The following is a 12,161-nucleotide window of genomic DNA, read 5'->3' as shown; positions in this document are numbered from 1 at the left end:
GCACTTTGGAGGCCGAGGCAAGTGGATTGCCTGAGCCCATGGGCTCAAGACCAGCCTGGGCAACTTGGCAAGAACTCATCTCTACAATAAAATTTTTTTTTAAATTAGCTGAGCGTGGTAGTGTACACCTGTGGTTCTGGCTACTTGGAAGGCTGAGGCAGAAGGATCGCTGGAGCCCTTCAGGTCGATGCTGGGGTGGCTGTGAATATGCCACTGCACTCCGGCCTGGGCAACAGTATGCACTCCCAACTCAAAAAAAAAAATTGAAAAACTTGTTTCATTTTCTTAAATTCTTGAATAGTAACCAGCAGCTTGAGTAGTAACCATATACTATCTTCAGTGGCAACAAGGTAGCTATTATCTTTCCTATTGTTGAATATTTGGATTGTTTCTACTTTTCCACTATAATGAACATCTTTCTACATCATTTTAATCTGAGTTTCAGATCATTATATTTACTTAAGAATAGAACCTTGGAAATGAGCCAGAAAACTGAGGACACTTTTAAGATTTTTGTATACGCTTTCTGGAAAGAAGTTTGTTAGTAGAGACTAATTGGCATTCCCACCAGTATTTGAGTCTTATGACTCTTACCAACGTTGAATATTTCATATGATTAATCTTTTCTGATTTGGAAAATAAAAATGTTATCTCATTATATTCCTTGGATTAGTGGAGCCATTCAACACTTTTTCACATATTTTCTTAGTTGTTTTCCTCTTCTGTAAATTATCTTTTTAGGTTCTTCAGATTTTTAAAACTTAGGCTGTTTGTGTTTTCAATATTGATATATGAGTTTTTGCTTTAATCTTTTGTTTTTTTAATGAAATTCACCCAGTTTGGTTTTTTTTAAGATTTTATTTTTTAGAGGGTTTTAGGTACACAGCAAAATTAATTAGAAAGTATAGAGTTCCCAAATACCTCCTGCCCCCATATTTGCATAACTGTCCCCACTGTTGGCATTCTACACTACAGTGGTACTTTTGTTGAAATTGGACTTATGTTGACTCTTCATTATCACCCAAGGTCTGTAGTCTATATTAGAGTTCATTCGTGATGCTGTACATTCTGTGAATGTGGACAAATGTATAATGACGTATATCCACCATTGTAGTATCACAAAAAAGAGTTTCACTGCCCTGAAAGTCCTCTACCTCGCCTACTTATCACTCTCTCCCTTTTCCTAACTCCGCATCCCCTGATATTTATAATCTTTTTCAATTGTTTGCTTTTTGATCTTTTATTGTATCTGTAGTTTTGCCTTTTCCAGAAAGCCATACAGTATGTAGCCCTTTTACATTGCTTCTTTCGCTTAGTGATATGTGCTTAAGTTTCTTCCATATCTTTAACTCATTTCTTTTTAGTAGTGAATAATATTCCATTGTCTGGATATTATAGTTTATCTGTTTACCCACTGAAAGACATCTTCGTTGCTTCCAAGTTTTGGCAATTACGAATAAAGTTGCTATAAACATCCACATGCAGGTTTCAGTAGGAGCACAAGATTTTATTTCATTTGAGTAAATACCAAGTAGTACTATTGTTGGATCATATAGTAAATAAGAGGTTTTGTTTTAAAGAAGCTGCCAAACTTGGCTGGGTGCAGTGTCTCAAGCCTGTAATTCCAGCATTTGGGGATGCTAAGGCGGGAGGGTCACTTGAGCCCAGGGATTTGAGATCAGCCTCGGTAACAAAGTGAGACTTCATCTCTACCAAAAAAAAAAAAAAAAAAAAATTAGCTGAGCATAATGGCATGTGCCTGTGGTCCCAGCTACTTGAGAGGCAGAGACAGGAGGATCATTTGAACCCAGGAGTTCAAAGCTATAGTGAGCTATGGTGACACCACTGCATTCTAGCCTGGACAACAGAGCAAGGCCATGTCTCTAAAAAAAAAATAAAGCACTAAGATCTGATCTAGATTAAGTTTTTTGTATGTAGACATCCAGTTGTCCCTGTATCATTTGTTGAAAAGACTACCTTTGCTCCATTTTACTGCCTTTGCTCTTTTGTCAAAGATCAGTTGACTATATTTATATGGTCTACTTCGGGTCTATTCTGTTTCATTGATCTGTTGTCTGTTCTGTTGCCAATACCACAGTCCTTATATTATTAATAATAATAAATAAAAAATACCACAGTCTTACTTATTATAGCTTTGAGTAAGTCTTGACGTCAGGTAGTATCAGTCTCTTGACTCTTTTCTCTTTCAATATTGAGTTGTCTCTTCTGAGTTTTTTGCCTTTCCATATGAACGTTAGAATCAGTTTTTTTATACCCATAAACTAATTTGCTGAGATTTTGATTGAGATTGTATTGAATCTATAGACCAATATTGAAAGAACTAACATTTTGATAATATTGAGTCTTCCTATCCATGAACATTATTTATGATGGGTTTCTTTTATGTTTAGTAGCTTTCAGTATTTTTATTGTCAAATATTTCACTTTTATGTAATTTCTTACATTGCCTTTTATGCTTAGAAAGCCCTTCATCATCCTGAGCTTACATAAGTATTTATTCTCTTTCTAAATGTGTTTGTAAGCATTTAATTTTTTAACCTATCTGGAATTTATTTTGGCATGTGTAATGAGGTAAAGGTCTAACTTCCTACTCCCAAAGTATATTTTCTAAAACCATTTCCTATTAACTTATCAGGAATATATATATATATACATACACAGTAGTCAGTCTTCCAATTTTTTTCTGACCCTTGTAAAGAGAATTGTATGCTGTCCCAATTTTGGATTATGATCAGATACGAATTGAGGTGAGTTCTGTCAGAGATTGATGTTAGTTCATGATCTAGACTTTTCACATTATAAAAATCTAATAAAGCTATAAAAAGATAATAATACATCTCTGGTTTAATGATCACAACTTTGGAAGCATGGGGAATGCCACCTGCTGAAACCCTGCTAGACATAGCTGCTGATACAGGGGCAAACTCCTGGTATATATGAACCATCTACACCTCCTTCCCTTCCCATCCTACCTTCTGAAATTTTCATGTGCTCCTTAGAAGATATATATTGCTTCCCTTGAAGAGTTACTACCGTATTGAATCACTTTTAGATTGTGAGTCCCATGAAGAAGCAGGTGAGCATATTGCTCTCTGTTGTTTTTCTGTTACCTAGTTCAGCATAGGGCACAAAAATCTGAATGGATGAATGAACCATTATTACCAGTAGAAATGTGCCACCATCCTCTAATGTGATTTGAGTCAAATAAAGATTGAGAACAGATATATAATGTCCACCTCAAAGGGCAGTACTTTAGTGCAGTCAGCTTACCTTCTCTTCTATAGACTAAAAAGCTGCACCTAGCAATCAACTTGGGAGGCTTAAAAGGGACTGCTACCTAGTGTGGGGATTTTTAAAGTTTTTTGAGGTTATTCTGACTTTGAGCCAAGGTTGAGAGAAAGCATGTTTAAATGCTTTAATATATAACTCTTAATAAGACTTATTTTTATTGGTATGGGTTGAACATCCCCAATGCTGACATCCTCCAGAATTTGAAACTTTTTGACTGCCAACATGATGCTCAAAAGAAATGCTCCTTGGAGCATTTCAAATTTCAGATTTTTGGATTACGGATGCTCAACAGTAAGTGTAATGCAAATATTCCAAAGTAAATAAAATAAATTTTCACACACAAAAAAATCTGAAATCCAAAATGTTTCTTGTCTCAAGCATTTCAGATAAGAGATACTTAATCTGTGTAAAGACTAAATTAATAGTTGGACTTCTGGGTTAAGACCAGCCTGGGCAACCATAGCAAGACCTTGTCTCTACAAAAAATATAAAAATTCACCAGGTGTGGCAGCACATGCCTGTAGTCCCAGCTACTTAGGAGGCTGAGAGGATTGCTTGAGTCTGGGAGTTCAAGGCTGCAGTGAGCCATGATCACACCATTGCCCTCCAGCCTGGGTAACAGAGCAAAGGCCCCATCTTTAAAAAAAATTAGACTTCTGGGGAAACATACATGTCAGACTTCCAGTAGATGCCTGGTGTGTGCACACAATCAGTATCTTGAAGACCCAAATGCTTTTGGTGAGTAGTTTGTACATAGTTACAATAATGCAGGACCTTGTCTTACATGGCTCCCTATTTTCCAGGTAAGCATGGATTCCTGGTTTTTTCTTGTTCTACTTGGCAGTGGTCTGATACGTGTCGGTGCCAACAATACTACCACAGGTAAATTGTCATTTGATAAGACTGCTATTTGGAATCGAAGGTTGCTTTCACATTTAGTGGCCCAAATTTAAAGACTTAGGTAGTATTAAAGAAAAGATTATTAACATTTTACTCAAAAGCAATAGTAAAATAAATGTCTTTGGAAATCTCTGAATTGTATTGAATAATTTTCATTGTTTTGGGTACTATTTACTGCTTTAAATAAGTAAAAGAGGTGTGTGTTCTTTCCTGAAAAGTAAAAGAAATTTTTGATGTTTAAGACTCTAGATACTGATTCTGAGGAACTAATTAGAGAGTTTTCTATCTTCTTCCCCCTTTAGATGAGGAAGGAAGGGGTCTAGCATTAGATTAAAACATGTATGTCTGATCTTTGCTTAGTCTCCTAATGTTTGAGAATTTAGTAAAGCTTGCTGCTTTGTTTCGCACAACTTTTTAGCTTTACATCTTCACGTGATGTTTCCTTATTTTCTGGTGTTTATAGTTGCACCTTCTGTAGGAATTACAAGATCAATTAAAGCATCAACGGCAGAATCAGTTAAAGAAGAACCCAAAACTTCAACTTCTTCAGTAACTTCTCTTTCCGTGGCGTCAACATTTAGCCCAAATCTAACTCTGGGACCCACCTATGTAACAACTGTCAATTCTTCAGACTCTGGCAATGGGACCTTGAGAACAGCAAGCACCAATTCTGTAGGAACTACAGTTTCACCAAATGGAACATGGCTTCCAGATAATCAGTTCACAGATGCCAGAACAGAACCCTGGGAGGGAAATTCCAGTACTGCAGCAACTACTCCAGAAACCTTCCCTCCTTCAGGTATTAGAGATGACTTCTCTTTGTTCTGTTGCCTTTTGAATTTATTCATCCTTTTATTATCTTTGTGTTTTCTAGCCATAAAATGTTTTGAAATAAGTAAAACTGCCTAAGCAAAGTAATGAAACCTAGATATAGAATTCTTAGATCTGGTTAGTATAAAGTTAAGAGAAAAGAAGAAAAATCTGTTAGATGGGATCCTGGTTAGATTGGGGAGGCTTAAGCATGTTTAAAGGTAGACAAAGTTGAAAAGACTAGAGACAGTGGGGAGCTGATGATGATGCAAGAGACGGAAGATTTAAGGATACAGAGACTGAGTAATCCCATTCACCTTGAAAAGGAAGGGATCCATGGAGACCATGGGAGGTAGAATGGATGTGAATGTTCATAACAATTAGATATGGAGTGGGAAGCCAGTGGCCAGGGGTGGAGTTAAAGAGAGAGGTTCAGGGAAACAGTTACGTTGCAGTAGCAGTTGTTCAGAACCTCAGCTCAGCCCTCTTGTCTCCTTGAATTAGAGTCACTGAGTTGAAGCAGAAGTGGTCCAGAGGATAAAATCAGAGACCTGGATCTGAGACCACGTGGTATAGGGCAAGTTTCTGATCTCTTTGAACCTCAGGCTCCTGGTCTGTAAAAAAGGATTAGAGAGTCTTTCAGAGGGCTGCTGTGAGGACTAAAGGAAACATTTGTTCCCTCATTGCCATGACATTCCTTTTCTAGCAAAAACTCACTGTTCCCTCTTCTGTGATCCTGTCCCCTTGGCTCAGATTTCTTCTATGTTAGGTGATGAGCAACCCTGGGTGGAATCACATCTGGTCATAGGGAACATTGAGAAAATTCTGCTGAATTGAATCTCATTTGGTTACTATAGATAAATATAGTCTTTTAGCTAGACTACACAACCCAGACCCTTCATCTGTCTGCTTTAATTCCATATTTGTACTATAAAGGAAATATAGCATTTGCAGTTAAAAAGCACAGTCTGCAGAGCCACACTACCTGAGTTTGAATTCCAGCTTTCCCATAAATTAGCTGTGGGACCATAAGAAAAGTTCACCTAATCTCTCTGTACCTCAGTTTGTTCATCTATAAAAGAGGAATGAATTATAGTTATAGTACTTAAGTTGCAGAGGAGCTTTTAGGATTAAACAAGGTAATATAAGCCGGGCTCGGTGGCTCAGCCTGTAATCCCGCGCTTTGGGAGGTTGAGGTGAGTGGACTGCCTGAGCCCGCAGGTTCAAGACCCGCCTAGGCAACTTGGCGAGACCTCATCTCTACAATAAATCAAAAAAAATCAGCTGGGAATGGTAGCACTTGCCTGTAATTCTAGCTACTCGGAAGGCTGAGGCAGAAGGATCGCCGGAGCCCAGCAGGTCGAGGCTGCAGTGGCCAGGAGTGGCCACTGCACTCCAGTCTGAGCGACATAGTGAGACTCCAACTCAAAAAAAAACAACAAAAAACAAGTTAATATGAGTAAAAGCACTTACAATGGTGCCTGCATGTGATAAGCATTGTTTTTTTTTTTTTAAGTGTTAACTCTTATTATTGTTACAGTTGCTGTTCTGATAGTTATTGATAAAATCTGTGGAGGTACATTTAATGTATTTGGCATCCTACTATTCTTGATGAGATAGGAAACTGCAAACAAATAATGTCTGATACTACTTTGTGCTTTTGTTTTAATTTTTTATTTTAAAGATGTGGGGTACAATTCAGGGTTAGGTGTACAAATGTTAATTATGCAGGTACCCTTGTTGATGAGATATGCTCCAACCCCCCCACCCCACCCCCCACCCGCAGCAGATTCCCACTACTGCCAATGGCCAATCCTTTTCTTATGGTATTATGATAATTGCTCAAGGTCCCTTTATGAGTGAGGACATATGATACTCAGTTCTTTGTTTCTGTGACAGATCACTCAGTATTATAGACTCTGAGTGCATCCAAGTTGCTGTAAAGTTCATAATTTTGTCTTTATGGCTGCATAATTTTCCATCATGTATATGTACCACATTTTTTTACTCAGTCCTCTTTCAATGGGCAGCGCAGTTGGTTCCATGTTTTTGCTATTGTGGACAATGTTGCAATAAACAAACGTGTGTATCTTTTTCAAAGAGTGATTTGAATTCCTCTGGGTTTATTCACAGTAGGGGGATTGCGGTGTCGTATGGAAGATCGATTTTTAGATCTTTTAGAAATCTCCACACTGTTTTCCACGGAGGTTGTATCAGTTTACACTCCCATCAACAGTGTAGATGTGTTCCTCTTTCCTCACATCCTCTCCAGCACCTGTTGTTTTTTGAGTTATACATGATGGCCATCATGACTGGAGTTAGGTGGTATCTCATTGTAGTTTTAATTTGCATTTCTTTGATAACTAGTGAGGCTGAGCATTTTTTCATGTATCTGTTGACTGGTCATATGTCTTCTTTTGAGAACTGTCTATCTATATCTTTTGCCTACTTTGTAATGGGGCTGTTTGTTTTTTTTCTTTTCAGTGTGTTTGAGTTCCTTGTAGATCCTAGATGTTAGACCTTTGTCAGACATACAGTTGGCAGATATTTTTTCCCAGACTGTGGACTGTCTCCCTGCTCTCTTGATGGTTTCTTTGGCTTTGCAGAAGCTTGTCAGTTTGATGAGGCCCCACTTGTCTATCTTATCTCTTATGGCATGGTCACTTGGGGTTTTGATCAGAAATTGGTTACCAGTTCCAATTTTCATAAGGGTGTCTCCTGCATTTTCTAAGGTTCTTATAGTTTGGGATTTTATGTTTAGCTCTTTGATTCATTTAGAGTTGATTTTTGTGTATGGTAATAAGTATGGGTCTTGTTTTAATTTCCTGCTCGTGGTCAGCCAGTTTTCCTAGCACCATTTACTGAATAGGTTCTCTTCTCCCCAGTGATTGGTGGTGAAGGCTTTGTTGAAGATAAATTGGTTGAGAAATTGAGGTTTGGCTTCTGGAATCTCGATCCTGTTCCATTGGTCTATATGCCTGTTCTTGTACCAATACCAGGCTGTTTTGATTATTGTAGCTTTATAATAAAGTCTGGGAGTGTGATACCTCCCGCTTTGTTGTGTTTTTGTTTTTGTTTTTGCTGAAGATTGTTTTGGCTCTTCGTGGTTGTTTATGTTTCCATGTGAATTCCTGTATTGTCATTTCCAGGTCTGAGAAGAATGCTGCTGGTAATTTAATGGGTATTGTGTTAAATCTGTAGATTGCCTTGGGTAGAATGGACATGTTAACAATGTTGATTTTTTTCTATCCATGATCATGAAATATTTTTCCATTTGTTTGTGTCTTCTTTGATTTCTTTGAGCAGTGTTTTGTAATTCTCGTTGTAAAGGCCTTTCACATCTCTGGTTAGGACGATGCCAAGGTATTTCTTTTTCTTTTCTTTTCTTTTTTTTCTTTTTTTTGTGTGACTGTTGTGAATGGGATTGTGCTTTTTATTTAGGCTTCTGTTTGTTTATTGTTGGTACATAGAAATACAACTGTCTTTTGCACATTTATTTTATACCCTGAGACTTTGCCAAAGTTCTTTATCCTTTTAACAGTGCAAGGAGGTTTTTGACAGATTCTCTTGGGTTTTTGAGGTATAGAATCATGTTGTCTGCAAAGAGGAAAGACTTGACTTCCTCTTTTCGTATTTGGTTACCCCTGATCGCCTTCTCTTGTCTGATTGCTCTAGCTAGGACTTCCAAAACTATGTTGAAAAGGAGGGGTGAGAGTTGGGATCCTTGTGTTGTTCCGATTTTCAGGGGACATGATTCCAATTTCTGACTGCTGGCTGTGGGCTTCTCACAGATGACTCTTATTATTTTGAGGTACGTTCCATCTATGCCTAGATGTTCAAGAGTTTTTATCAAGAAGGGGTGCTAGATTTTATCAAAAGCTTTTTCCACGTCTAATGATACCATCATGTGGTTTTTGTTTTTACATCTGTTGATGTATTTAATTACGTTTATGGTCTTGCTAATGTTGAACCAGTCCTGCATCCAGGGGATGAAGCCTACTTGGTTACTTTGTGCTTTAAAGTTAATAAAGTTTTGTCATAGTTATTACCGTGTGCTAGGCATTGTTCTAAGAGCTTTATAGAATAACCCATGAGGTAAGTTCTATTTTATGTTTTACAGGTAAAGGAATTTTTACAATGATGAAACTGTAATGTATGGAGTGTTTTTCAAAGTGCAGGTTATGACCCAATTCATGAAATCAGTTTAGTGGGCCCCACTAGTGTTTGTTTTGTTTTAATGTACACAGATGTGGATACTGACTAACAATGTAAAATGTATTTCTTGCTGGGAGTTACGGCCATTGCTTAGGGAAGAAAGGCAAAATTAACTTGTATAAGCTGAATGAGTAAATGGAAAGGTGAGACGAACACAGGCCTGACTGAGCCCATATTCTCTTCTGAACTGTTTTTCATGAATAATTCTGTGATGTGGCCATCCTTTTTTTTTTTTTTTAGTTGGAGTCTCACTCTGGTGACCATCCTTTAATAGAAGCTTAATTTAAGGCTAATCTGTAGAGGTTTAACGATTTGTTTTAGAATTCAAAGCTGACAAGTTATGCCTATTTCTTACTTTTGTGGTCTTTCTACATTGCTGGTAGGGTAACTTAGTTTTCTATAAACTGCTTTAGGTCCAAATTATACCACAATTAAGAATCCACTTATACATTAAACTAAACATTTCATGTTCAAGGAGACTTAGACTACATTACTCTGGTGACTTTTATTCAAGATCAGTAAGACACAGGAAACCATTATAGTACGTGAGAAATTCAGTCTTCAGCTCTACATCCTACTCATCACCATCATCCTCCCATCCTTGTTTAATAGTAACAATTTTTGCTTAAAGCAGTATTTGATGTTTTATATTATTGTGACTATGAAATATTGTTCATTGTGGAGCTATAGGTATAATTTGATTACTTTTCCTTTCTTACGCGGTTTTATTTTCTGTATATAATAATTGCCTTATTTTTTGTTTAGTTTTTTTTTTAAGTTATTGCCAGTTAGTTCCTCCCCCAATCTCCATAGCCTCTCAATATAGTTTCTACAAAGTCAGACCTATTAATCTGTTGTTTCTGTGTTACTTAGAGAAATTTCTCCTGCCCCCTCAATTGTCTTATTCCTGTCTAGGCTTATTGATCTCTGGGTCTACTACACAAGCATTAGCATAGGAGTTCCCTTGTCTGTCATTCTGGGAATTCTCTTTGCTATTGCTTCCTGGCTTCTGTATTATCTTCTTTTATCATTTGGTAGAACAACACATCCTCCAATAGCTTCCTGAGAAAGGAGCCCATGGGAGGTAAATTGCATGAGACCTTACGTGACTAAAAATGTCTTTTGAGCTGTGTATGGAATTTGAGGAAACATTTTTCCCAAGTATTGCCCTTACTGACTCCTGTTTACCAGGTTTGAGATTCTACTTTATTCTTAATTCTTTGTATGCTTTTTAGGATTTTCTCTTTATCGTTGGTATCTTGAAATTTCAGAGATGTGCCTTGATGGGCCTTTTTTATTCATTATTCTGGGTACTTGATAGGACTTTGGAGCTTTGGTCCTACAGTTCTAGAAACTTTTTTGTATTTGAAAACTTTCTCCCTCTTCCATTTTCTTTGTTCTTTTCTTCTAAAATACCCATTATTTGGATATTGGACATATTCTGAATTATTTAATTTTGCTTTCTTGTTGATTTTTGCTTTGAGTCTCTTTTTCTCCTTTAAAAATAAGCAAAGGCATGTACGTTCCTTTTTTCTTTCATTTATAAGTAATATATTGAATTCATTTCTACACATTGCTTTTTTTAGTTAGCCTATCATATTTGTTCTATGTTTCAATAAAGAGCTGCTTCATTGTATGAATATACTTATTTATTCAGTCTCTTATCAACGCAGATTGGACTGTTCCTAGGGTACTATTATAAGCACATAGTTTGTTATTTCAGACATATGTAAGAATATCAGTAGGATAAATTACGTATTTATAAATTGATTGATATTGCCACATTTCCCTCTGCTGGGAAATATGTCCTATTAGCAATATGCCTAAGTGCCTGTTTTTTAAACTCTCTTCGATGCAGTGAATTATCAAATTAATGCATGTCTGCCAGTCTGACAGGTGAAAAATAGCATCTCAGTGTAATGTTAATTTGCATTTCTCTGAATGATGTTGAGCAATTTTCCATAATTTAAAAGATCATGCAAATTTCTTTTTCTGAGCACTCTTTGTTGATATCCTTTACCCATTTTTCTTATTAGGGTGTCAGGTTTTCCCAACTCATTTGTAAAAGCTCTTTATGTATATATGTTTGGGAAATAAGCCTTTTGCCTGTGGTGAAGTTGCAAATATTTTCCCCTGGTTGGTCATCTAACTTGCCTGCATTGCAGAAGATACCATTAGCTATTTTTAATTTTTAAAACTTAAACATTGATTTGTTTTAATCAAATGTTTAGATATCGGGTTATTAATTTAGGAAGACTTTCTTTACTCCAATATTATTAAAATAGTTTTCTTTTAGACTTCTGTGGTTTCTTTTCTTGTGTGTGTACATGTATATGTGCTTAGATTTTTTTTATCCATATGGAATTTATTCTGATGTAAAGTGTGAGCTGTAGATCAATTTTTCCCAAATAACTAACTAGTCCCAATCTCTCTTAATGAATAATCAATTTTTTCCTCACTGATTTGAAATGCCATCTTTATTATGTATTGATTCAGATATTTATTTAGCTTCCCATGTGTATTTGAGTATTTGGGGGCATTCGTGTATTTTCTATTGATCTTTTTCTTTGTCCATGTACAGAACCCCACTGTCTTAGTAATTATAATCTTGTAAAATATTTCATATCTGGTAAAGTGAGTCATTCCTTTTTAGTCGTATTTTTCAGATTATGGTAGCCAATTCTTGATTTTTTTTTTCCTTATGAACATCAGAATCAACTTGTCTAGCTGGACAAAAGTTTTAATTGATCATTCTAAATGATTAACAGGGAGAATGACATCTTTAAGATGTTGAGTCTTCCTATCCAAGAATGCAGTATATTCCATTTGTTCAAGTCTTACTTTGTACTTTTTAAATATTTTGTTTTATTAGTATAAATGGAGTATTTTTTTTCTTTGTTGTCTTCTCACTGACTGCTGTTGGG

The 12,161-nt window shown here is 36.4% G+C and overlaps 1 protein-coding gene across 3 annotated transcripts in view; it reads left to right on the top strand.

The window, feature by feature from the left end:
• Positions 1-12,161, top strand: part of PTPRA (protein tyrosine phosphatase, receptor type A) — a 108,145-nt gene that overhangs the window by 36,419 nt on the left and 59,565 nt on the right. For all 3 annotated transcript variants that reach the window (XM_021707524.1, XM_008047987.2, XM_021707525.1), the window contains 2 exons: positions 4,116-4,194; positions 4,676-5,011. In XM_021707524.1, the coding sequence (XP_021563199.1) occupies positions 4,116-4,194; positions 4,676-5,011 (415 nt within the window). The remainder of the gene's footprint in view (positions 1-4,115; positions 4,195-4,675; positions 5,012-12,161) is intronic.

Source organism: Carlito syrichta, unplaced genomic scaffold (assembly GCF_000164805.1).
Source record: "Carlito syrichta isolate Samal-C Ts95f unplaced genomic scaffold, Tarsius_syrichta-2.0.1 Scaffold120447, whole genome shotgun sequence".
Taxonomy (NCBI): domain Eukaryota; kingdom Metazoa; phylum Chordata; class Mammalia; order Primates; family Tarsiidae; genus Carlito; species Carlito syrichta.
The sequence above is the reverse complement of the archived record's forward strand: the minus strand, read 5'-3'. Positions and strand labels throughout refer to the sequence as shown.